The 26,151-nt window shown below is 40.3% G+C and overlaps 2 protein-coding genes across 2 annotated transcripts; one reads left to right on the top strand and one right to left on the bottom strand.

Annotated features, from left to right (window-relative positions):
- Positions 1–1,661: 1,661 nt before the first annotated feature.
- On the top strand, positions 1,662–8,303 carry LOC307271242 (cellular retinoic acid-binding protein 1). Its single transcript, XM_080053655.1, has 4 exons — positions 1,662–1,792; positions 3,125–3,303; positions 3,657–3,770; positions 8,089–8,303. Exons 1-4 carry the CDS (start codon positions 1,723–1,725, stop codon positions 8,137–8,139), a joined length of 414 nt encoding a protein of 137 aa, XP_079909781.1. The 5' UTR covers positions 1,662–1,722; the 3' UTR covers positions 8,140–8,303.
- A 247-nt stretch (positions 8,304–8,550) lies between these two features.
- LOC307252957 (paired amphipathic helix protein Sin3a-like) lies at positions 8,551–24,756 on the bottom strand. The gene is made up of 21 exons (XM_080030778.1): positions 24,599–24,756; positions 22,608–22,824; positions 22,139–22,327; positions 21,822–21,928; positions 21,331–21,664; positions 20,393–20,644; positions 20,118–20,270; positions 19,804–19,971; positions 19,459–19,545; positions 19,210–19,328; positions 18,789–19,014; positions 18,406–18,522; positions 17,863–18,101; positions 17,562–17,745; positions 16,510–17,095; positions 15,818–15,987; positions 15,218–15,391; positions 15,023–15,115; positions 14,361–14,455; positions 11,817–12,024; positions 8,551–11,126 (listed from the first exon to the last, which is right to left on the bottom strand). Exons 2-21 carry the CDS (start codon positions 22,800–22,802, stop codon positions 10,908–10,910), a joined length of 3,915 nt encoding a protein of 1,304 aa, XP_079886904.1. The 5' UTR covers positions 22,803–22,824; positions 24,599–24,756; the 3' UTR covers positions 8,551–10,907.
- Between the last annotated feature and the right edge of the window lie 1,395 nt (positions 24,757–26,151).

Raw genomic sequence — 26,151 nt, 5'->3', positions numbered from 1 at the left:
ACGGATGTTTAAGTTGTACAGTTGCAACAACAGAGCCCATCTCATTAGCCTCTGGTTAGGGTTCTGCAGAGAGTTCAAGAAGGTAAGAGGGTTATGATCCGTTAATACAACGATTGGCATTCCAGAATCCAGGTACACATTGAAATGTTGCAGAGCCAAAACTAATGCCAAAGCTTCTTTTTCAATGACTGAATAGTTCAGTTGGTAAGTGTTAAACTTCTTAGAATAGAAGCTAACGGGATGTTCGATACCTTTTCCATCAGCCTGGAGGAGTACCGCACCAGCTCCAACATGGCTGGCATCAACATGTAGTATGAATGGCTGATCAAGTCTGGGAGCTAGAAGGACTGGATCAGAGCATAACAAAGTTTTAACATCAGTGAAGGCTTTCTGACATGAGGTGGACCAGATGTATTTGGACTTCGTCTTCAGCAAGTCAGTCAGAGAGGCCACCACTGCCACACATAAAGTTAGATTGCAGCACAATGCTCTATCCCCCATTTCCCCTTGATGCTTGTCGTCACTAATCCTCAAACATTGACTTTCCCCCTTTCAGAAAACCAAACCACCCAGAGGCAGAAAGAGACCAATCTACTGATGAATGAGAGAAAGACGGAGGCCGCTCTGAGCTGACAGTTCACTGCAGGATGACAGAGTGCTCCCTGTTCCGCTCTCTACATTAATTATCAGGCGGTGTCGGGGACGGCACTTGGTCAAAAAGATTGATGAAGGGGGAAAAAAAATCTGTGACTTGGCCGGGGTTAGAGGAAGGGCCTCCCGTTCTCATGGGATGTGACGCTGGTAGGTAGTTGTGTGTGTGTGTGTGTGGGAGTTTGTGAATGTGTGGGTGTGTGTAGGATAGATGGTGGCATGGTTAAAGCACTGATGGATCCGACGTGAGAAGAATTGCATTTAATAGACTGTGTTGTGTAATCTTTTTTTGCAGCTTTAGGCAAACCTTTAAAGGGAGGTGAATAGGGTAAGCATTATTAACTTATAGTTACATGACCATGAAACTTTGCCAGTTGCAAATTTGGCAAAATCTTACTAATTATGCATACATTTGTGTCTCTTTAAATCCACTGCTATTGCATCTATTTAGGATTTATTTGCCCAAAACCTGAGCAAATCTGTCAGTGAGATTTTACTCCATATGCTTATTCTCGAAACTTTTGAGTGCATTATGAAAAATAAATAAGCTCCCGGTCCCTCCTCTAATTAATTTTTTCTCTGTCCTCTGACCTTAATACTCTTCCATACAAACCAGTTAACACTGTGGACACTTTTTACTGGACAGACGAACAAAGAGATAATCCTCATTATCTTTAATAGACCCAGATAAAGTCCCAAAACCCTCCATATTAAAAGGGACAAGCAGAGTATACTCCATGCAGCATAAATCTCCACTGAGAGTAAACCATTAACTGTGTGTGTGTGTGTGTGTGTGTGTGTGTGTGTGTGTGTGTGTGTGTGTGTGTGTGTGTGTGTGTGTGTGTGTGTGTGTGTGTGTGTGTGTGTGTGTGTGTGTGTGTGTGTGTGTGTGTGTGTGTGTGTGTGTGTGTGTGTGTGTGTGTGTGTGTGTGTGTGTGTGTGCGTGCGTGTGTGTGAGGGGGTTCGGTCTGCTGTGTGGGCTCACTGCACACAGGGAGGAGAGAAGGAGCCAGGATAAAGAGAACGGAGGAGACGGACGAGACACAATCAAAACCTCCACAACAGGAAAAAATGTCTAATTTTGACGGCAACTGGAAAATGAAAAGCAGCGAGAATTTCGAAGACTTGCTCAAAGCCCTGGGTGAGGACAATTTACTATTTGTACTTAATTTTTCTATTGAGGTTTGAATGTGTTGACTGAAAATGAATTTAATGAGGAGACCGTAATATATCTATAATCTGCACTGTGGAATACAGACATAAGACTGCAATGAAGGGTTGTGTCTCAAATGCATGCAGAGTTGAGTGGAGGTTAAGTGAATAGAGTTTTGATTTTCAAATGTAAAAAACTTCTTCATACTAACAAAGACTATATGTAGATTAAAAAGTAAAAGTTGATTTAAATTCACATTTTGAAATGAAGATATATTTCAACAGTCCAATATGTCAAATTTTAGCCTCATATTAGCGCAGGTTTTTGCAAAAGATTCGAGTTTTTTTCCATATGGCATTGTGGTTAAAATTAGGCAAATTTAACACTGGAGCAGCATGTTCCAAAGTGGACTACAACTGGTTTTAATCACAGGAGCAGACGGTAAAAACTTGCATGGTTGCTGAATTTGAGTGATGGCTCCTTATATACAGTCTATAACACTACATGAGGATGGATCGGAAACAGACCCAAGCGTTCTCTCATCTAATTGTTTGCACTGTAAGCGAGTGGAGAGGGTTAATAGGGTTTTTTCCGCCCATTAGGAAATGTACAGAAACAGAATCCATCACAGTCTACAGTACAGGAGAGAGCTAAACAAAGCAGAGTACGCCGGCATTCCTGCGTCTCATCACCTTGTCATATGCACCCTCCATATTTGCAACATGTGCTGATAACAATCAGCCAACTGCTTTGTACTGTAAAATCTTCTCCTGACGACTAGAAAGTGATTTGTTTTCACTGTCTGAGATAGACGTTTCAGACGGTATTCAACATTCCTCTGGTTTCATCCCTCAAACAGGAGTTTTCCTCTTGCCATCCTCTTGGCGCCAGAGGCAGACACAAAGAAATGTGACACAAGTCAAGGTCAGATGATCAAATAAGAAGAAAGCATAGGTCTCGTTATAGGTGGGAAACAAAGTGGTTTTGCACATCCTGTAATGATAACCTTTTTTCTTTTGATACTGCTACTTGGGATGGGACCGATCTGATCCAATATTGCTATCATGGGTAACCTTTTGGTATATATTTTGTGCTCTATTAAAGTATAACGCTGGTTTGCTTAAGCCCTTATAACCTCACATATAATATCACCACCAACATTATCGGCCGATATCCAAAACCCAGATATCGGCTGGGAACAAAAAAATAGTGGATCGGTGCATCTCAAACTGCCACCATAACTTTTTCACAAACTCATCACCCACACACTAAATATTGATACATTCATACTGCTGTCTCACAGTTTGCTCATGCTTTCAGGTGTGAATGCCATGCTGAGGAAAGTAGCGGTGGCCGCTGCGTCCAAACCCCACGTGGAGATAAGACAGAACGGAGAACACTTCTACATCAAGACCTCCACCACAGTCCGCACCACAGAGATCAACTTCCTCATCGGAGAGGAGTTCAATGAGGAGACAGTGGACGGGAGAAAGTGTAAGGTAATCTACTGCAACACACTATGATAACAGCACAAATCTGAACTTTAACTTTGTATTCATTTATTAGCCGTCTTCTGACATTTAAAAATAAGTAAAAGTTTGTGTAAGAAATGTGTCGAGATTAGAGGAGCATAGCAGCAGGAGGTCAAAATACACAAATGTAAGTTATCAGAAAACTAAAATATGCTAAAACATCCCAACATGCAAATGTAAGACCCCCTCTGCAAGACAAAGGTGTAAACGCCATTGATCTCATGTTCCTTCATGTTGTTTAACTGCCGACACCATAGCCAGGTGACACTGAGGGGATAAATACATGAAACCTCATTAAAGTGTTGCTTTACTATCAACAGAGCCTGGCCACTTGGGAAACAGAAAAGAAGATGTACTGCAAACAGACTCTACTGAGCGCCAACGGCCCCAAAACCTTCTGGAGCCGAGAGCTGAAAGGGGAAGAACTCGTACTGGTGAGAAGTTTTATAAAGTTTACTGTAACTACAAATATGGTGACCGATATGTCAGAGAGTAATCGAGTGCATAAGGCATGGCTTGTAGATGATAACATTCTAAAGACAAACCACTGCAGATGCTAATGTACACAGACATACTGTAGTAAAATGGTCAAATTTGCTAATCCAAGATTTCTGAAAAATGTGTTAAACAAAAAATATTTGTTTTAATGTAAGTAATCAACTGGCAAAGATCATGATGATATCTATTAAGTTAAAAACTTTACTTTGTTCATATGCAGTGACTCGCTTTGAGTCTGTCACCTCATCATCCCCTTTTATTACCCTCTCTCAATAAAAGTCAAAAGTTTCCTCCAAACTTTCTTTCATAAAATGTGTGGCTCCCAAAAGCTCTCTTCCCAAGTGCCTGAAGGAGGATATGTACACAATGACTCCCAGTTTCATCTCTCAATGAACAGATGTTTGTCTGTTTTGATGTGGGATGAGGTGTCATATTTGGAGGTGGCTGTCTTTAACCAGATCCATTTTCTGTTGATCTTTCCGCCTCATAAGAAAACAGGGGATTGGCTAAAAGAGAAGGTTGAAGTTTTGTATGAAATACACTTATTGTTCCGGCAGTTCCAGTGTTGCCTGTCCTTGAGGGAAACGTTTGACATTTTGGGAAATGGTTTATTTGCTATTTTTGGCAAGAGTTGGAGGACAAGGTCGATATCTCTCTCATGTCTGTATGGCTAGCTTAGCCTAGCATAGAGTCTAGATACTGGCGGAAACAGCTAGATGGCTTAGTGCAATTATCATTATCTTTCAAACCAATGTGGCAAATATTCATGGTTTCCAGCTTTTTTCAAACACTTGCAGATATCTTATAGATGTTTGTTGCAGCGCTAGTTTGTACACACATATCTATAAAGCGTCACAGTAATCGTTAAGACACAAATCAATCCTTACTAAGTCCCCACAAAGAAAGCCAATAACTGACCATAACTGGGTGGTGACCCCAGATGTGAAATGTTAAATGATGATGTCAATAATTTTCCATAATTCTACGTAGTTTCTAGGAAAAATTATGATCTTCTATGGCCATCTGCTGAAATCAACCATTTATCCTATTTCAATCCTTTGCCAAATGAGGGTGTGTGTATAAACATGCCTTCATTGGTGGAGCAGTAAATGATCATGATGCATTATTCTGGAACAACATCAATAGATAATCATATGTAAAGAGAGATTATCTCAAAGAGGTCTGTAATCTGGACCAGAAAGTCAGACTCAGAAAAGGTGGGTTCTGCCTTTCTTCATCATATGAAGTTGATTTTTGCTTTTGATTGCATCATGTTAAATATACACAAAAGGCTGAAATAAATACATTATTTGTTACCGTTTGCAGGACCACCTGTAAAGAAATTCCACAGGGAAACTTGGGCAGATTTCAAAGGAATAAATTAACATTTCACTGCCATACGCTTGTTGTTAGGCAACACTTCATGCTCTTGAATCCCTCAGAAACACTCCAGTCCAATTCCTGGCAGTTTCAACAATATCAATAAAACAAAGCAGGTTTTCCTGTAAACATCTGGACCTGGTTGGATTTATTGACCAGATGGACAACAAAGCCAGAGTCCAGTTTGGCTGCGATGGGAATCTCCCGTTTACCGACTGGGACTCTGTAATCAGGGAGGCATTTGAAAGGGGGCCTGGGATTTGGACCAGACGCACGGTTTTAAACTGGGAACACAGCTTTTATGTGGACCCAATCTGTTTGTATTCAAGATAAGGGTGTGTATATACGTCTTAGTTTTTACAGCGATACCAGTGAGGAGGGAGAGCTCAGATACATTCCCTACTGATCTGTAAATGAAACACAAATACCAAGATGTTACACCTCACTTATTGTACAAGATTTGAAGGATGTTGAAGCAGCTTTACATCTTTAAATCAGGCCTGACTGACAATACTGATGAAGATAGTTCATTTTTAATACGGTATAATCTTAGGAACATAACACCACCTATACAGCTCTGACAACATGGGACCATGTGTAAACCCCCTGCTGTCGTTGTGTTTGATACTCGTAAACTCACATTGCTAAACACTAACAGATCTCATCTACTACTAACAATAGTTCACTCTCCTGTCCTGCTCAGACAAATGTGATCGGTCCAGTCACCAATTCTTGAGTCCCCAGTGTTCCAATCTGAATCCAAGTTTGAGTCATCATTGACTGACTTTGAATCCGAGTCATGATCCAGAGTCATCCCATTTTAAATCAGAGTGGATATATTTGTTTAGATTTGGATAAGGGTTTGGTTTTTATCAATCAATATTTGTATAGTTATCTTATCAACATTGCTTTCATCCTTTACTTATTTTCTCGCTCCTTTTATTGTGTCTGTTTTATACTGCCAGTAATTGCATATCAAATTTTACCCTGTCCCAGCACACCAAACTTGTCTAAGTCCGAGTCATCGTGAACAAGTTAAAGTCGAGTCACGAGTCCCAAAAATTAGGATTCCAGTCCGACTCCAGAACGCGATACTCCAACCCTAGAATGGTCCTTCAGCTAAACAGAAGACAATGTTGCACATAAACTCTAGAAGAGGACATTAGGCCTCTCATTAGGAAAGATGGATGTATTCAGAGCATAATGAAGACAACATGGGGCTCACCGTGCTCAGACGTGTGAACTATTACTATAACGACCATTTGGAGAGTCCACAGTGAAAAGGAGAAGAGAATGAACACCTGAGAATGAAAAACTACTTATTTAACTTAACCACTCTGGGAACCTCATAAACATCCTTTGCATCTCAAGTCAATAACTATTGATTTTTTTAAAGATAAATGCAGTCTTGCATCGGCTACTTTATGATTGTGGAATGGAGCCAGATGAAATTGTGTGGCTCTAAATCTGTGTGCGCGTGTGTGTCCTCGCGTCTGTGGGCTTTTAATTGGTCTCATTGATCACGCCGGTGAGAAATGCCAATGGACCCTGGTGTTAGCTCCAGTTAATGTCTCCCTCGGCATCGCGCCACGTGCCAGATGGAGCCGCCTCCCGATCCATTTCTCACATTGTTCCCCCCCCCCCCTGTCCCGCCTGCACACGGGCGGCCCGGACGGAGATAATGATGATGTGTGGCGGCGCTGCAGCGGGCCGTTACGCTTCGCCCTCTGGGACACACATACATCTACTGGAGTCCAACACATCCACCCATAACCTGGGGCAGCAAATGTCTCTTCTGCCCTGTTTGCATATCAGTGTGTGTGTCAGCTCAGCTGTGCCCAGATTGCACCAATTAAGATTGTGATATTAGCCCGCATTTAGGTGATATGGAAGCAGAATGTGAGGACGTTGTTTTTATTGGTAGAAAAGTGGGGATTACAATTTATTGTATCTGAATATGAAAATGAACAGTTTAATAAATTGCAGTGGAGCCTTATGTCATGGCTCATTCTCCAACATTTTTGTAATATTTTATTTGTGCTGTTTGAACGTTGTGTATCGTTATGTATCAGATTGTAGTATTCAAAACAAACCATATGGTGCATTTAAAATAAGATTTAACGGGACATTAGGCCTAATTCAACTGCAATGTCTTCTTGCTACAGGAATACACATGATTAGGCTATGGAAGCCCTTAACAGACAAGCACAGGCATTTATTTTCTGTTTCCCAGTAATAACAGGATAATTCATTTGTTATCACGAGATAACACAGCTCGTATCCACTCATTACTTGGTATATGTGCCGTTTACAAGTTGAGGGAACAACCTTTTGTTGTGATGGGATGATCATCACGTTATCTCGAGATAAAGCTATTTTTCTCCTGATAACAGTTAAGTTGTGATGTCAAGATAACGGCTTCTAAGTAATGAGTGGAAACTAGCTTTGAGATCACCAGTTTATTATCTATCTCCTTATCACAAGATTAACTTAAATTAACTTATCAATTAACTTATAAAAGGAAAGCAGAGGAAATACAATGTTTGATTTTGTCTGTTTAGGGCTTCCATACAGGTTCTCTCATGATGTCTTTTTTTAAATGTATATTTCTCTATTGAAATGTCTGCCTACAAAAGGAGTTAATATTGAATTTTGTAAAACAATTTACAAAAGAAACAACCTCAGACAGAACTGTGGTGAAAACAAGATAATGGTAGACGGTCAGAACGGTCCAAAACTCCCTGTGTTGTGTGTGTTCTCAAGTTGGAAAATCAATCTCAGGATTTACGGAAATAATTCAGTGAAGCGTGGCGACTTCACACTACTGTTACTAAAGAAGTGATTACATTTTTCTCCTGTTCATTCTTGTTTCAGATCTTTGGAGCCGATGACGTGATGTGCACGAGGGTCTACGTACGAGCGTAGCAGGAGTCTGTGTCCTTCAGAGTTCAAATTTCCTCAAACAAATAATTGTTCAGCGTCTGAACTGTCAATGTGAATTTCACATAAAATTCAAAATTGCACACCATCTGTTTTTTTGACGCTCAATTTTTTGCATCTTTATGAAAAATCACAATTTTATCTGGACATCACTCTATTTTGTATATTTTTTTTCATGCATTGAAAAATAAAAAATGTCTTTGTCTTATCATTCAATGTATGCCTTAGATCTTAGGACAGTGTAAACCAAGAAGTGGTGGGGAAAAAAAAATCAGCAGACATTAATTGAGCACTAAATATGGCCGTCATTACCTCATAAAGTACTTTCTGGTCAAAACATAATTATTATATCACGCAAACACAATGGCAGAAATGAACAAGAAAGTGGTGCACTGAGTCTATTCAAAGGATAGTTTTATGCCAAACACCATACTAACACTCATGTACAACATCATAAAAGTTAAGAGAAGAGACACATTAAACGAGGTACAAACGAATGTATTTATGTACAATCAGCTAAGGGAATTCCTGTTTGTGTTTCATATTAAACAAGAAATATAAAAATAAAAACCCAGGTAATAAACGGTTCCAAGATTGTCTGTAGCTGGTTATGTTACTGACAGAAAGAGTCGAAGGATAACGTTTTATCTGGCAGGTTATTTTTTTCTCTTTTATTAGTCTTTGTTTATTTTGTTTTCTACTTTTGGTGTGTTTGCTTCTATCATGTTGATGTTGTGATCCATACGTGGAAGTTGAAAAGGATCTTAACTGGTTTCCTATTTTTTTTCCACTGTGAAACACACTTTACTGTGATAGGCAGATATATTTGCAGGTTACCTTACCTGCAATATCTACATGGCCAAATAAGAATCCTTAAGTTTAAATCCCTCTTTCATTCACATTTGTATTTTAGCAATAAATACAAACTGATAGGTTTGCTGAACTGCGCCAGAAGGAATTATTGCTTGCTAGTTTTCTGAATCATTTAAACTGTACACAAGTCACATAGCTGACATTCATGTATAGACCCCACTATACATCAGTCAGTTTTTGTCGTCAACACTGGGCATTAAAACACAACTTATGTACAGTTTTTTGTAAAAAGGCGATACATTGTGAGACTACTGAACCCGCCGTACAGATTCCAGCCATTTGGTAAAGTTTAGATAGAGGAAAAGGTACTGTGTTAAGACTCCAGTACTTTGAGAAATCGGACAGATACTGTACTTTCAAAAAGGAGACATTTCTGCTCAGCTACATTCATTCATCTTAAAACCACGAGTGATACTGATGCCAACGATTGAAGGTAGAAATGCAGAGAAAAGGGGTCCAAACACGTATAAAAGGGGAATTTCTTCATCTAAACAAGAGACTTCAGGGGACCAAAAACATTCAACAAAGCACAAAGGAAGAAGGTCTCTAAATAACATCCTTTGGTAGAAAACAGTTAAAATGTTGCATTTTCTTAATAAACTTCCTTTAATGCAACTTCTAGCTAAATATTGATACTATTTGTGTTAATGTGCACTACTCGTCAACGACATCTAATAATAGAAAAAAATCTAGATATAATCAACATATTTACACAAAGTGTTTGGGCGGTCATAAATTATTGTACTCGATACACACGGCTGGCATTGAACTGATGTCAAGCATCTACCCAGCAGTCGCCAGAGATGTTGAATATACAGGTGCATCTTAAAAAAAATGGAATATCAATGAAAAGTAAAAAAAAATCCGTAATTTGTTTAAAAACTGAAACTTTCATACTCTAGATTCATTACACAAAGCGAAATAAACCTAGAGTAAACATACTTCTCAGAAAGTTAAAATTTCTGTATTATATGTATATTTTTCTTATTGGTTTTATGTAATATTCATATATTTTGAGATATTGGATTTTACATTCCAGGAGCTGTACGCCGTAATCATCAAAATCAAAACAAAATAAAGGCCTGACACATTTAACTTTTTAAATGAATCTAGAATATATGAAAGTTTCCCTTTCTGAATGGACTTTTCAATTATATTCGAAATGTTTAGATGCACCTGTATATATATTTATATATATATTTAGTGCCTTATTGCACCTTTACCACCAAAGAGAAAAACATTCACAGGCTATACAAGTTTACAGCTGGAAGGCCAGTTAGTCTTCAAATGTGTGGACACACATTGTAACAGAAGTAACGGGTATATATTCATGTTCTTGCTTAAAGAAAAACTGAGGTTGTCTGTTTTTTATTTCCTGTAAGATGAAGAGGCGGCCCTCGGAAAAAAAACACTTGTTTCATTGTTAAGTTGCTGAGTTTTAGTTGTGAAATGTCTAACCAGTTTTTGTCTGTTCAAACTGTGAATCGCTCCAAAGAGAAGACACTGTCATTTTTTCTCATTATATTCTTCTCATGTAAAAATCTGCATTAAATATATAATAATAATAATAACGGGATTGCTGAGAGAAAGTTTTTCCCAATATACAAAACTTCTATTTCACATACTGTACGTTTGCAGAAGTAAGCTTAAAAGTAAGGACACAAGTTCCTGACACATTCGCAAAAAAAAAAAAGTTGAACATTTTTACCTCTCGTTTAAACTGTGGATCGACAACCCAAAACATTTTGGCAAATGAATTCCAGTAACAGCAGGTTGTGAAAAAGTCCGCACGAAGCTACCGTGTGTATGACGTCATCAGTGGCAGTTTGTGGCGTGAAGACAGAGGCTGCCGCAGTTTATCTTTCTATAATGAAAAGAGACTACAGTGTTCTGTACTTGACGCGGTACTTGTTAATGTTGAGATAATGGAGGACCTCTGGGTTAAGGGTGGTGGTGCAGGAGCGCATGTCTTCTTGTTCCTCGCCCATAAGCCACTTGCGGTTCTTGGTTGCCATGTCGCTGGTCACGTGATCTTTGGCCCAGGAGTCCAGGAAGGCGTTGAAGCGTCTCTGCAGGCGCTGGTTGACTCGCTCGTGGGACTGGAAGAGACAACAAGCAGAATTTCAAAAGGTTAGTTGCCGAGACACCAGTTAAAAAGTTCAGAAAGAAAGTCACGGAAATATGATTATAAAGAGTCGCCTCAGTTATGTTAACTACATTTTTCCACAACTCCTGAAACTCTTTGATATTAATAAGAAGTCATTATTTTCTCACACGCAATACAATAACAATACTTTAAATCCTTAATACAATGCATTATTCATGTGCTGAACTTGCTGTGACCAATTTGTTGTCGCTGCAGGATGTTGAAATAAACACACTTGAATATTCAAGAGATTCTGAGATTTGTCATCAAGTCAGACTATTGAACTCTGAACAAGTAATAAAGGAATCGGATCAGATGACATCAGTGGCGAGTATGAAATTAATATTTTCTTTCAAATCATTCAATCAAAATGTACTTATATGGCATTTTTCAACAAGACACATGTAGTTCAAAGTGCTTTACATCGATTGAACTATAGGAAGAAAGCCAAAATGGATGTGGACACCAATGCACGCTAAGCAATCAAATATGAGCAGACAATATTAAAATAACAAAAAGAAAAGTAAAAAAAAAGAAAAAGAAAATTATATGAAACCAAACAATGAAATATAGATAAAAACAAAATAGTGATAACTATAAACCAGAACAATTTGTAATAAGATACATTCAATTATTTGCTTACCTGATGGGCCCGTGTGAGCGCCGTGTGCCTGTACATGTAGTCCTCTGACTTGCAGACGTAGACCATCTTGTAGGAGTTGAGTTTGAACAGACACTCCATCTTGATGTCACTGCTGCCGTCCTGCTGTTTGTCCGAGGGAACCTTGGTCATCCTCTGCTGCTGCAGCTGCTCCCAGCCTCTCTGGCACTTCCTGATCTGACGCAAGTTCCTGGAAGCCATAAAAGATAAGACAACCGTGAATAATCCGGAATGATCCCGGGGAAATTCTTCTGATTACTCCACACTTGAAAAAAAATAGGGTGCATCAAGTTTACAGGGAAAGTACGCACAAATTTGCATAAAATTGCATTTTTAACTTGATGGTGCATGATATATAAAGCACAATTTTCTGTTAAGCCAAAAGGGATGTGGTCAGGCACAATAAACAAGACATTTAAGCAAATTTTAGAACAGCATAGTCAAATTTGAGAGGACTGTCCCTTTAAACAAATATTTTTTTTAAACCCATGCATTGCAACTCACCGAGTGACAGAATTAGATAGGGGGAGTCAAATCATTCGTGGGGAATGTGGATCTATAAGAGCAGCAGAGGCAGCAGTCGTAATATTTCTGTACAGTGCACTTCCGTCGCACAGCCACATATTTCAAATCTGAATATGCTTGGCAAACAAGTGTTTGAAAATTGATCCAGATTTTGTGCAGGTTATAAAAAAATAATGCAATTATTATTATTCACCCCACCGGAATGAAAGTTTTAAATGTGTACTTACCACTGAGGGTAGAGGTGAGCGGGGACTGAAACCATGAAGCATATTTTTTGCATTCAGGGCTCCACTTTAAAGACATGACAGTGAGGCCAATTTTCAAGTAGAAACTGTTAGAAACAAACACTAGAAAAATTGCTGCCCGATTCGGATACCAATCAAAATTATATGGTGAGATTTCTTTGATGTGCACATACTTTCACCAACAATGTACAGAGTGTTATGATCATGAGATGAAGACCCAACACAACTGGAGAAAAAAAAACTGCTGGATTTTTTTTATTTTTTTTTTACACTGCCATTTTAAGATTGATGTCAAACAAAGGTCTTCTGACCTTTTGCGCTGCTGATCTCTCATAGATTTAATGAAAAAAAAAATGAAAGGACACGATGTGAAATCATAGTCAGGTACCAGATTTATGCAATGGGTTAATAATAAATAAGATTTAACTAAAAGCAAGATTGTTTTAGATTTTGAAAATCCCCTGGAAATGTTTATGGTAATGGACAGCCATCTCAAAGAGAAACAAAAAAAAATGAAATGTACTAGAAGTCAATGACAAACAGGCTTTATGTGCAACACTCATCTGGAGCGGACACAGCCCCAGCTTCCATGCACAGCTCCCGAGGTGTCGGGAAAGAAATACACCAACATGGAAATACAATTTAGACAATCATTTTATTTACAAACCCTACGCCTCTGTACAAGTGTTGCAGATAATGTGCTTGACCAGAGTTTGTTAAAAACTTATGAGCACTAATCTCTGTCAAACCAGTGGAAAAAAAAACCCTCACCCAACAACAAAAAAGTTGCAACGGGAGTGCACCGTTTTCCACTGAAAGTGATTACAAACATAACACTGAGTATAACAGACTTAAACAAATTGACATTTTTGAAACATTTACAATTTTTTTTGCAAACAGTGAGTAAGTCACATACAGGACCTTTGATTCTGAATACAATCACAAACAAAGGGGCATGATACGGTAGAAAAGGAAACCATGACTTCACTGTTCTCTCTTTAAACAAAGTCTCTCAGGTCCAACACAAGAGCTTCAGTCTCTCAAACTCAGGTCAAAAGACATTGTAGAAAAATGAGATCTTATATGAAAAAAAAAAAAAGAAGTTGGAAACCATTTTGTTTTTCGTTCAGTCTGTCCATTCAGTGACTTTTGTTTTTATGTTACACAATGAAAACAATTCAAATTCAGTACAATGTGAAGAATCCAAAACCAAATGATTCCTTATCAGCGCCGTCTGCTAAGAAAGAAATTCAAATACCCACGATCAAGCCGAAACCACTTTTTAAAAAACCCTTTTACTAATAATAAATAAAATTCCCATTTTAAAAAGAACTGAATCGATGAATAAATAAATTTCACTTTCTTTTTTTAATTTTAAAAGATGGCCATGTAAAGTGCAATCTTTCATGTGAGGCAGAGGTCAGAAACCGAAAACTTCCTTTTTCACGGCCAGTATTCTTAACAGACAGGAGACTGCACGCACTTCACTGTAACTGTGGAGTTACCATTTTTAGATCAACCTTCTCAAAGCCGGTCGTCCATGACTAAAAATCGCCCAAAATGTTTTTTTTTTGTGATAAGAGAGAAAGAGAGCTTCCTAAGTCAGACTTTGTGCAGAAGTGCCACTTGTTTCTACCTATAGAAAATGTGTTGTAGTATTTGGCAGCTGGTTTGGCTTGTCAACAGTGGAGTGGCTGCTGGGGCTGACAGAAGCTTAAAGTGTGGGGACTAGAAGGAGACATGGCTGGGGCCTCACCTGGGCAGGAACACAGGCTTCTGGGCAAGATGCTCACGCAGCTCTGGAGACGCTGAGTCTGAGTTCAGGTATCTGCCCACGTAGTCTGACCACCTCTGTGGAGGACAGAGCACAAAGAAAAATCAATAAATAAAATGCAGTGCATATAAAGTAGCATACAGAGATACTGTTTGACCCTATATTAAGACAAACATGAGGTGGGTATTAGACTTTCAAATTTGGAATATTGTATCTTCAATACTAGTGTCCACATTTGGTTTGGACATTATAGATTGACTCTTAATAAAATTACTGTTTAAAGCCTGACTTGCAGATATATTCATAAAGGCATATACAGAGCCAATAAGCAACATGAAATTGCAGTACAGGAATGCCAAAGATATAATTAATGAAATTTAAAAACATTCAAGAGAATAAAGAGCTGTAGTGTTGCAGTCAGTATATATCTTGGTCACAGATCTCTAAAACAAACGTTTTATTAATCACTATCCCTATTAAAAGTAGAGTAACATCAGAGTATTTAGCGGCATCTAGTGGTGAGATTGTAGATTGCAACATTCCCACTGTTTCGGTGAATTTATGGACATGCCGTTATCTATGCAATAGGATGTAGCTATGTGGTTCTACCTAAAACTTAGTGTGTGAACTGTAGTTGTTATTACCTCCCCATCTGCTGGCTCATCAGAGTTGTCCTCTTCTGAATCCATCAGTTCCATGGCCAGGCTGACAGACCCTCGGCTCTTGGCGAACATCAACTGCACAGAACACAAGCAGAAAAAAACCGTCAGTTAAAAGAGTGTTCAAAGTAGTTTAGTGAGATGTACACATATCTTTACTACTTTCTGGTCTTGTTTTACCTTGAAGCAGTTCTCGTCAGACATCAGCTGCTCTGCTTTGCGCTGGTAGGCCCCCTCTGCTGCGGCCCGGGACGCCTGCGTGGACAGTGTGCCCCCCGTGGCTTTGTTGGCACATTCACTCAGGTACATGTCCGTCACACGCGAACACACATCATCAGTGACCAGGTGCTGGAGCTGGGAAAGAAAGGGATTTAGTATGCAACAGCCTTATCCACAAACGCAAATCATTTGCTTTTTACGATCAAGCTCCACCAGCATGTGGACATGGGCGACAGCAGTAAGCTGAATGACTGATCTCATATTCAGTCATCCATCAGAGATTTTAAATAAGCAAGAGATATTTTATCTTTGCTCATATTAGAGTTGCTATACAGAGTTCATTTTGGTAGAATTTTTAAATGTAGTCCTACTTGAGTCATTGCCATTTTCTTCCCAAATCCTCTACCCCAGCTTAAAGGAAGGTGTGATTAAAACATTATTTGCACAGTAAAATAATTAATTTTTTCTCTGAATTGAACGGTATGAAGTACAAAAGTTAAGATCTCTATAGGGTATTATGGTGCGACGTAAATCGAATGATATAATCTTGAATGTGCTGACCTGCCGGACAATGCTTTGGATGAGTTTGTCCATGGTGAAGGCGATGTAGGCGTGGATAGTAAACATTTCCCTCACGGAGTCTTCATAATGAGTCGGCTCCATGTTCCCATCCAACAGATTACGCACCATCTCCAGAAACACTGAGTAATAGTCTTCAACATCCACGTCCACTGCAGGGAGAAAACATTTAAAATGTTAAGTATACAGCAACAAATGATACATCATGTGTATTGGCATCAATCCATTTGTAATGTAAGTGAGGATTTAGGTGCAATTTTACTAAAACTTTAAAGCTATAGTGCGTAACTTCTGATGCCCCCTTGAGGAATTCTGAGTTATTACAACAACACTGTCCGCACAGCTACTGGCCTAAGCCTTTGGTGAGTGGCATGGATTTGATTCCTTCTGCTGTGCGTCCAGAATTTTTCTTAGCAGTAGATTGAACAACTGAAACATTTCGTGGGCTCTTCTTGGGCTCCTGCACCAGAATCGGGGGCGAAACCCGCTTGTAAAAACCGCCATCCTCTCTAGATTAGAGCGTTTTGTGGAGCTGATAGGCTTGAAAATCAACTTTGTGTCAACTCTTTTGGCGACGGCTTGAATGTAACCAACGTTCATTTAGAGGAAAAAGTTACACACTTTAGCTTTAAGATGAACAAATATCCAACCACTGGTTTAGTTATCACACTTACTTGGCTCCTTCATCTTCAGTTGGAATGCTGGGTGTTCACTCTTGTCCCTCTTGAGGCCGAGCACCTCTCTCTCCCACTCTCTCTCGCGGGCGTCCTCCTCTATCTGTTTCTCCGCCTGGCCGTAGATGCGCAGCAGACGGGAGCAGAGGATGTGGTGCAGACGCAGGAATATATACCAGTAGTTATTGACGTAGAGCATGTTGTAGGCGTCCTCCATGCCCCGTAGCTTCTGGGCCGCTGTGTTGCCGAACAGGAGCTTGGACTTGGTGGGGCTGCTGCCTGGGAGGCCGTTGTGCTTCTTGGGACCGTCCTGGTCCGTCTCCATGTCTTCGTCTTCCTCCTCTTCCTCCTCCTCCTCTACGTCAGACAGCTCCCCGCGTCGGGCAAACAGCAGGTCTGGGATGAAGTGGCTCATGATCTGTTTGATCTTGTACTTGTCTTCTTTGGAGATGCCCGGCTGCCTCTTGACGTGGTGGATGATGAGAGCGGCGGCGTCCTCCAGGATCTGGCTGTCGTCGTAGGTGACGGTGAGGTGTGGCCCGCTGGGGGCCGGCGTGGCTGCTTCCTCTGACGCTCGCTCCTGGCGCTAAAGGCAAACAGTGTGGAGGGATTTATCTTATAAGACAGTGGAACTATGTGACAGAGACTAAAACAATGTTTTTAATCCAAGAGCTATAATTGCACCAGACGCAATATTATGAATGGATGAATCATGCAGTGAATATTTTGTATGTGTGGTATGTTGTGTTTTTACTTATTTTCTTTTTAGGTTAATCTGGCTTGTTTTTATAGTATTTTTATATTATATATCCGTTTTGCACTTTTCTGATGTTCACACTGATGGCACTGCAGCCAATGGTGTTGTACATGTACAAATGACTATTCTAATCTAAGAGCAAAACAATGTAAAAAGGGCTGGTGATCCCATTAAAAGCTTAAAGAAATGTCAACTATTGTATCAAATACAGCACCATCAACCGCAAATCACGATGAGCCATTTTGTTTTTCACCGGAATGGATCAAATTATTGTCTAGAGAAAATGTGTCCTTACGTCATCATATAGCATCTCGATTTCATTGAGCAAGGTCTTTGAACGCAACACTTTGGTGTCGTTCTGCTTGAAGTTGATGCCTTGGTGGTCGAGGGACTTCAGGTAATACTTCTCATTCTGCTCACGCCAGATTTTATTGAAGCCTCTCTGGGCTTCTCTCCACTCCTCCTCCTTCATTTTTAACCTGAAAAAGTCACAAAGGAGTTATACACAACCTCAAGTAATCCTTCAAAAAGTATAAAATATAATAAAATATATGAACAACTGTTCCAGACACGGAAACTTCAAATCAGACTGTTACCTTTTCAGCACTATGGGTACAGACACAGCGGGGTTCTTCTTGAGCCCGTCGATGATGTCGTGGGCCTTGTCTCCATATATCCTCTGGATGGCTTTGCGGTGAATGACCTCTGAGGAGCCGCCCATTGTGTTGTCCAGCTTGAAGCGCACCTGCTCTTCAGCCGACATGCGAGAAAGCCTCCGCTGCACCGTCTCCAGGGCTCGTATCGTGGAGAGGTTGGCCTCCAACACAACATCCAGCTGACGGGGATGGCATTATTAGCATTAAGCATGAAAAAAGCTGCTACGAGTAACTTTTAAATATTTCTGAAACAGTCTAATTTTTCCTCTGATGATCATAAATGACATGTAACAGCGAAATAATGGTATTTTTATATAGTTTTTCTTAATGCCTTTGTCATGAGTACGCTCACCCCGGAACTAAAGCTGGCAGAGTAAAAAACACTACCGCTTTTGTCCAAAGGGGGTGCATGCAAGAATGAACAAAAGCTGATAGTCCCTGAGACCAACTTTAACAAATAAGTGTTATGTCTGATTGTCTCACCTCAAAGCGCTCATCCTCACATCTGTAAATGTGCTCCTCGTATTGGGTTTTCTTGGAACTCACAAAAGTTGAATCTTCAGACCATGATGGAAACGACACCCACGTGTCATTCAGAACCTGCAATCGGACATTCAGTTAACTAAACGTTCAAGCAAAAAAACTTTGTGTGAGGGAATTGACAGCAAGCCATCACTTAACCGGTACGAAAATCAAACTGTGTATAATTATAAAAAAATGTAAATAAAATAATCCAAAATGAAAATAATCTTTTGCTGCAACCCTATTTGTATAACCGCCGAATAGGTAACTTACTATTTAATACTAGCAAATGGTATGTTAATTAACAAGCACTGCACCAACTCCACGTGTTTTGAAGCACTCACCTCTCTGCACAGCGGCGTCCTGCCGGTACACTTGGGCTGTGTGTAGCTCTTGGGCAGTGCTCTGTAGCTGGAGCCCAGCCTCTTGCAGGAGGCGTAGTCAATCTCCATGGCGATGCCCTCAGTCGCCCGCTCTTTAGGCAAACTCTCCGTGTGGCTCGGCTCGCCGTGACTGGACTCTCGGTAGCCCAGGAAGTTTTTAAACCAGGAGAAAAGTTCTGGGAATTTTCTGTCAATCAAGCGCACAACAGTACAGTTAAGAGCGGCAGCAAAGCATTGTTGGTTTGGGTAACTTCAGCACTGACAGACTGTGTGTGTGTGTGTGTGTGTGTGTGTGTGTGTGTGTGTGTGTGTGTGTGTGTGTGTGTGTGTGTGTGTGTGTGTGTGTGTGTGTGTGTGTGTGTGTGTGTGTGTTTAAACTCACCCAAGAAATGGGATGACCAACTGGACCAGCTCTGCTCGAGAGATGACTTCCTGGTTGAAAATGTGAAGACACCGCAGGAAGTTGTCATACGCTTCAGAGCTCCGAAGAGCCTTCTTCACCTGTTATCCAGAAAAAGTAGTAAATTAATTAAAAAAACTCTCTCTGGAGATCATTTTAAATCACATCATTTATATTTTGGTTATCATCTCCATTTCGTTATTGTGGAACTTTTGAATAAACAATACTGACCTTCTCAAAGAACATAGTTTCAGTGCTGGTGCTGTGTTTGCTGGCTTCAGTCATACCATGTTCCTTCCCCATGATTTTGGGTTTCTTCTGCAAGGGTATAAAGACGTGATGAGATGGTTGTCTCTCAAATAGTTATGTTTTAAAAATGTGAAATGTTCATACAGAAGAGAACTGCTATTTTTGTTGTTAACACTTGATTTTAACCGATCTTGTGAGGACTTTTATAATATTTTTAATTTATTTTATTTTATTTGCAACATATTAAATAGCAGGTAGATATAAATTGTACAAAGTAAACAGCTGAATATATACAGACAGACAGCCAGCCAGTAGAAAGGTGTGTACCTTGACAGGGGGCGTGGCCCCCACTCCAGCAGGTCTCCTGATTGGCAGGCCGTTCTGGCTCAGCCTCTGCTTGTTGTTGAGTAAAGGTCTCTTCACTGTGCCGCCATGATCGTTACGCACCGAGTCGGCCCGGTCCGGTGTGGCCTTACACAGAAGCTGAGAGGAGAACTACACATTTGCCATAGCATTAAAGTGTATCAATAAAAACAGCACCAGAGAAACTTCTAAATCAATACATTTGATTTATTCTATTAAAATGTATTTTAAAAAAAAGGTTTAAAAAGCGGCCAGCGGTTTCCACGGCTGAGACTCACCATTGAGCTGTTTGCATCTGGCAGGAACTGTCCGAACTCTGAGAGCAGGTCCTCCTGGTTCTTGAAGAGCCTTGCCACCTGAGTGTAAACCTCCTGCTCAGTCAGTGTTGGAGTGTAGTTGCCTCCTGCCTCTTTAGCATTTCGTTGTTCCTTCTGAAAAATATTTAATTGAAAAAAAAAAGTGAAATTTTATCTAACAGACAAAACACACTTGTCGCTGGGTAACTAAAGTCCTTTTAGCTACTTTGCTTTTTGATTTGTGTGTATTTTCTTACCTGGTACGTGTGCAGGATTTCCAGGAAGGCCTTGTAGATGTCGGGCTGGCCCTGGAAGCGGTTCTTGATCTTGTTGACATAGTTGATGGCGTGGTTGAACTCCACCGGCTGGTTGTTTTGGAGAGGGGGCGCCCCAGACGGCGTGCTGGCCACGGGGGTGTGGGACTGGGCTGAAGGGGAGCGCGGCGAGGCGTAGGAAGGGATGGATGGATTGGGCTGGCTGGTGGGTGTGTGGGCTGGAGACTGGATTGGCTTTTGGGATTGACAGAGAAGAGCACAAGTGTGTCATTAAATAGAAGTAAAGATTCAATTTGGTGTGCGAGAAAATCATGTTAGAAATGTCTCCAAATAACAAACTTTACAATTAAAAGACGGCCGTTACTAACAGTTACTTTTAACTTAATTAAAGTTACAGAACGTTTAATTAAAGTGACAGCAAGGAACTTAAAGTTGGTTGATTATATCGCCACCCTTTGGACAAAAGCGGTATGGTTTTATAAAGACACCAACACAGGCTGTCCTGAAGATCTTTGCTAGCAGGTGCTGTCAGCACATGCAGTTGTTCAGGAAGCTAGTAAAAGAAAGACCGCAGGATGCATGGCAATTATGTCGTTCATTCATATTTGACAACTAGCAAAGTTTTAGTACGGTTTGGTTAAAACAGGATGTTCCGGTCTGCCTGTCTTAAATCATTTCATCCGATGTCCTGGGAAACCGACCCAAGCAAAGACATTCATAAAAATAATGATAAAAAAAAACAAGAATGAAGAAAATGTGCGGTCTTTCCGCCGATTGTATTGTTACAGTTCTTGAAAGTAATCACTTTAAACCTTGTTAGATATGTCAGTCTGGAAAAGTAAGCAGAAAAAAAGACAAGCACACGTTATAATCTGTGATACTTAATTCAGTGGAGCAGTATGGAAAGGCCTGTATCCTACCTTGCTGGTTTTAATAGGAGCAGGTTGGGTGGGGACGGGTGGAGTAGTGGTGGTGGTGGTAGCAGCAGTAGTGTGCGGGCCAGGCTGGGCCAGACTCTGGTGCTGGTGGTGCACCGGGGGCTGGCTGGGCGCTCCACTCACTGGGATGTTGTGAACCGAGATACCCTGAGGGGTGATGTAGTGGATCTGACCTGGCGTGGTCACATTGACTAGATCGTTGGTTTGAATCTCAATCTTGTATCCGGGTGGCAGGAAAGTGTTAAACCCCATGATGAGGTCTGGATGGCCTTTGAAGAGCTGGGACACACGGTTGATCACGCCAGGGGTATCTATGCTGTAGTAACAGAAAGAATGATTTGGTTATAATTTAGTATGCCGATTCAGGTGTGTTATATGTTTAAAACCGGGCACAGAAATCCTACATTTATAATACAAGAAATACTGTTTTATGGATTTTTCTCATATGTGGAGGAAAATTTAAAAGAATTTACCTCTGTGACTTGAACTCTTTCATAATATCAAGGAAATCATTATAGACTTGTGGCTGATTCCCAAACTGCAGCTTCACTTGATCCAGATAGGACAAGGCATCTTCAACCTACAAAGTAAATAATGAAAAATTAGTTAAAGACCCCCAACCAAACATGATACAATCTATAACTAAAAAACAGAATAATTAAAAAAGAAAAGACTTGAAAGTTTTGACAATGTGAAATAGATTTTTTTTTTATTGTAATGTCAACACACTTTGCCCAGATGAATATTTGGTGGATATATAAAGTTTGTATTATTGCACTTGTAGGGGTACCTTCAGTCGCTGAAACTGCTGTCCTTGAGCTGAAGTCATGGGTGCAGGTGGGTGAACGTGCCCTTGGACCACTGCAGGGCCCTGGGCCTGAACTGCCAGGGTGTGGGCATGGGGACCAACGTGAGGTGCAGTGTTGTTCTGTCCATGACCATGTCCATGCCCACTTGTGCTCTGAGGCATTGTGGGCACCTTGGTAGGGAGAAATAAGTAGAATTTTAAGATGCATTAACAAAGCAGGTTTAAAATTATTCATATAGAAATGTTTAAAAACAGGGCTGTATGGGTATAATGTCTTGTTTATCACAATATTTAGGTTTTGAGATGGCATAGCAGAAAACTGTTATACATAGAGCCACTAAAATGGCTCATTTTAATGGAATTTAGTTTCTTGGTCAAAATGAATCTATAATCAAAGTGAATATTAACAGCATTCTTCTTGTTGAAGGCAAATGCATTGACACCATCCTACCTGGTAGCCTTGGGGCAGGGAATACTGGATGCCGGTGGATGGCTGCATGTTGTCTGCAGCTGCTTCTATCACAGTAGGGGCCGGGGCGAGGGCCCGGTGCTGGAAGCTGTCTGCTATCGCTTGAACTGGGGGGCAACGGGACGGCTGTTGCTGGGGCGCAAATATTGGTTCCTGGTCCTCCACACGTCTCTTCATTGTATACGCATACTCAAAGGGGCTGAAGTGTACAAAGACAGATAGACAGTAAACAGCCTGTTGAATTTAAACCAGTATGTGAACAATCACTGTTCAAGAGTGTGCAGTCTACTGTTATTTAGTTTACAGTAAGAGAGCGAGATAAATAATTGGGGAATGAAAGTAGTTATTTTAAAACGTAATATAAATACAAAGAGATCAGTTTTTTAGAGTTATGAAATAACAAGTATTCTTTAAATGAGGAAACTTGAAAGAAGGAAATTTACTTTAAACTTTGTATTTTTTATATTTCACTTGTTGGTATTTTTCGTCTATGTTTCTGTAATCTTGGAGCAACCTAGCAAAATGAATTCATTTAGGATGAATAAAGGTCTATCTTATATCTTTGTTGAAAAACTACTTAAAAAAATAATGTTTAAAAAAAATGAATTTATTTGTTTTTATGAAAAAGCGGAAAAAAATCCTGAGCGAGTCAGCTGTCATTCATACTGTTCATGAAGGGGTTAAGGACCTGCGTTAAACCTCCGTCTATGTGGCCTTCTGCATTCCCGTACGCGTACATGGGGAAAAGTAATTTATTGACGCTCCCTTGGAAACGTCATTGCAGTTGGTCAGCGGAGAGGCAGCAGACATTGTGCTCGCTGCCCTGCTGCACCACCAGTTTCGGAAAACACGGTGGGCTGAGCGCACGGTCTTTAGTCGCCGAGGTCGCATATAGCCAGCTTAAAATACTCCAAATCGAAACGCGAATTAAAGACGGCTGATATTGGTTGCCTTTGACGCTACCACAAAAGCTAACATTTAGCCGACAGAGAACCTTTTACAGGCATGTAGGCGCTGTCTCTGTCTGCCTCATCCCCTCCCCCTCTCCGCCAAACACGGAGCTTAAAACGCGTCTGTCGGTGAGATGACCGCTTTCGCTCGTCCTGATGGCTGACGTTGGCTTCACCTCGAAGTTATGTGGCAAGCAAAAAACAGCGAGCATTTTAACATCTGCAGATTGAAACGGCTATTCTGCAAATATACTTCACGGGTGTCGGTTTATCTGGTTTTCCTTAATGAAACGGGACTCCGCTTACTTAGAAAAAAATGTTTAAAAAAAAATCCAGATGAGCTGAACGTGCTGGCTAACTGACGTTACCCTTTGCTGTTAGCTGTCGAAAAGAAACACATGCAATGCTTTCACTGCAACTCACAACGCGATATTACAGCCTATCGCCTAGTTTGTCACGAACGGGCAAAATCTACACCAATGTAGTCAAATAAAGTTAGATAGTCGGGTCATTTATTCCGGCCATGCTAGCTGGTTAGGTCAGGAAGAACGCTAGCTAGCCGGAAAGCTAACACTAGCCTCTCCACAACGTTAACGCCACATTAACATCGAGTGAAGCGAGACAAAAAAAATACAACAGATGTCACACAAACTGCTCATCCCATGTAAACAACACAGACACAGACTGTATAGTTTAATGTGCCAAAAAACCTAACTAATCACAAAATTGCATGTTGTCAGCGTTAGCATGTCAGCTAATTCATGGTCGCCGCTGTTAGCTTAGATTAGCTTCGCTTAACTTATTGGCGCTGCAAGCTTATGTAGCCGCGACGAAAATACCATGTTATTTTGTTGGAAGACGAACAAACGGCAACATGTAAGGCCATCGCAGGAAGGCAACCCGAGTTTGATCGCCATCTGGTCGGATCGGCAAGGTTATATAGCAGCTAGCTAAATGCTACGTTAGCACAACAACCAACCCCCCATCAGTACAGGCTAACGGGCTAACATTACTTTAACTTACCTCGCAGGATTGCCACCAGCAACTATTTGGCACACCAGAGCAGGGCGAACCGCTACTAGTGCATTCACCCGGTCCCGACGGAAAAGTGAAGTTTTGAGAGGTGGTCGCAGGTGGAAATGTCAAAAAATGAGGTTGGCCGTAGAGGCTACGTCGCTAACAACAGTGTATGTATGAAGCGGTGTTCCCTCAACCAGAGGCGTGTCTAACATGAAGGCGGGCCAGTCTCCTCCCAGTCCAAACTGGGATTGGTCGGCTCTGCAGAATGAAAACAAATACACTGAAGGCATAGAGCCAGTATCTTTGGTTAAAGGCGTCTGGTTTGATTATGGCCATGCCAAATACAGGGTTATCTTCACGCTTTCGGCACCACAGCTTCAATGTTAGTCGTTCGTTATGATAGATTTAACTGAAATAATTGATTGACACATTCAGATGTACAGATGTTCACATCCACTTCAATGTACCTTCTGTAGCCTATATGTGTAATTTGCAAGGTACCTATACTTGTTTTTATATTACATAGATGTTTTTATACATGGTTGCAACATGTTAATCTGAATTTAATAGTAAAATTTTCATTTTCATTTTTAATTTAACTTTTATTTATCCTCGAGAGACCAATTGAGGGGTGACCCTCATTTACAATGACATCGAGTTCAAAACAAATTCAACGGAAAAACAACAATACATAAACAATATTCAATGCAAAAACATCAAATACACAACAACAGGTGAAGAGAAAAAAACAATTGAAACCTTTACATAGTGGTGAAGAGTGGCAGCAATTACAATTAAATGGGTGAAAGTACAATATAGCCTAATTAAAACAGTTACAGGTAGAGTTTGGCAGATTTAAGATAGTTTGTTTGAATTGGTTAAAGGATATGAAGGTATTTAGTTTAATTTGTTGCTGTAAGTTGTTCCAGGAGTCGGGGGCACTGAAGCTAAAAGCTGTCTCCCAGCTCAGACCGGGCTTGTGGGACATAAAGCATAAGCATGTCAGTGGAGCGGGTCTGATAAAGCCCATCTGAGATTTGCAGCATTTCTGTTAAATAACGAGGAGGCTTCCCGGTCAAGGCTTTGTAAATAAAAATTTGCCAATGTTCGTCACGTCTCTCTTTAAGGGAGGACCACCCAACCTTTTCATATAAAAGACAATGGTGTGTGTCATATAATAATCTAATCCCTTGGCTATAGGCCTAATTACTCATCCTTTAGATGTGCTTCATTAAAAAAGGGCAGAGGTAGTGCCTGACAACATACTAGAGATATAAAAACAAAACAGTATTTCAACAACATAGGCTATGATTACAGGTGAAAAGGGCAAAATAATTCCATCACACAGAACATTTGCAGAATTAGTGCTATCTGCATTATGCGCATAGTGTCAATGACAAAGTAAGGTGAAAATATAATGTATTATGTTAAAAAATGCTAATATACTCTTTATACTGCCCTTCTTCATGCAACATTACATCACATTATATGTACTAAAACATTTCCTGATAAGAAAAAAGAATACAACAAAGTCTTTAATAATATATTAATGATAT

Source organism: Ammodytes marinus (assembly GCF_949987685.1).
Source record: "Ammodytes marinus genome assembly, chromosome: 1".
Lineage (NCBI taxonomy): Eukaryota > Metazoa > Chordata > Actinopteri > Uranoscopiformes > Ammodytidae > Ammodytes > Ammodytes marinus.
The sequence above is the reverse complement of the archived record's forward strand: the minus strand, read 5'-3'. Positions and strand labels throughout refer to the sequence as shown.

Coding starts and splice junctions, on each gene's coding strand:
- LOC307271242 (XM_080053655.1), top strand. CDS start 1,723: ATGTCTAATTTTGACGGCAACTGGAAAATGAAAAGCAGCGAGAATTTC. Junction 1,793..3,124: donor AGACTTGCTCAAAGCCCTGG/GTGAGGACAATT, acceptor TCATGCTTTCAG/GTGTGAATGCCATGCTGAGG. Junction 3,304..3,656: donor TGGACGGGAGAAAGTGTAAG/GTAATCTACTGC, acceptor TACTATCAACAG/AGCCTGGCCACTTGGGAAAC.
- LOC307252957 (XM_080030778.1), bottom strand. CDS start 22,802: ATGAAGAGACGTGTGGAGGACCAGGAACCAATATTTGCGCCCCAGCAA. Junction 21,665..21,821: donor AAAGAGTTCAAGTCACAGAG/GTAAATTCTTTT, acceptor CTGTTACTACAG/CATAGATACCCCTGGCGTGA. Junction 18,523..18,788: donor GGACGCCGCTGTGCAGAGAG/GTGAGTGCTTCA, acceptor GTCCGATTGCAG/GTTCTGAATGACACGTGGGT.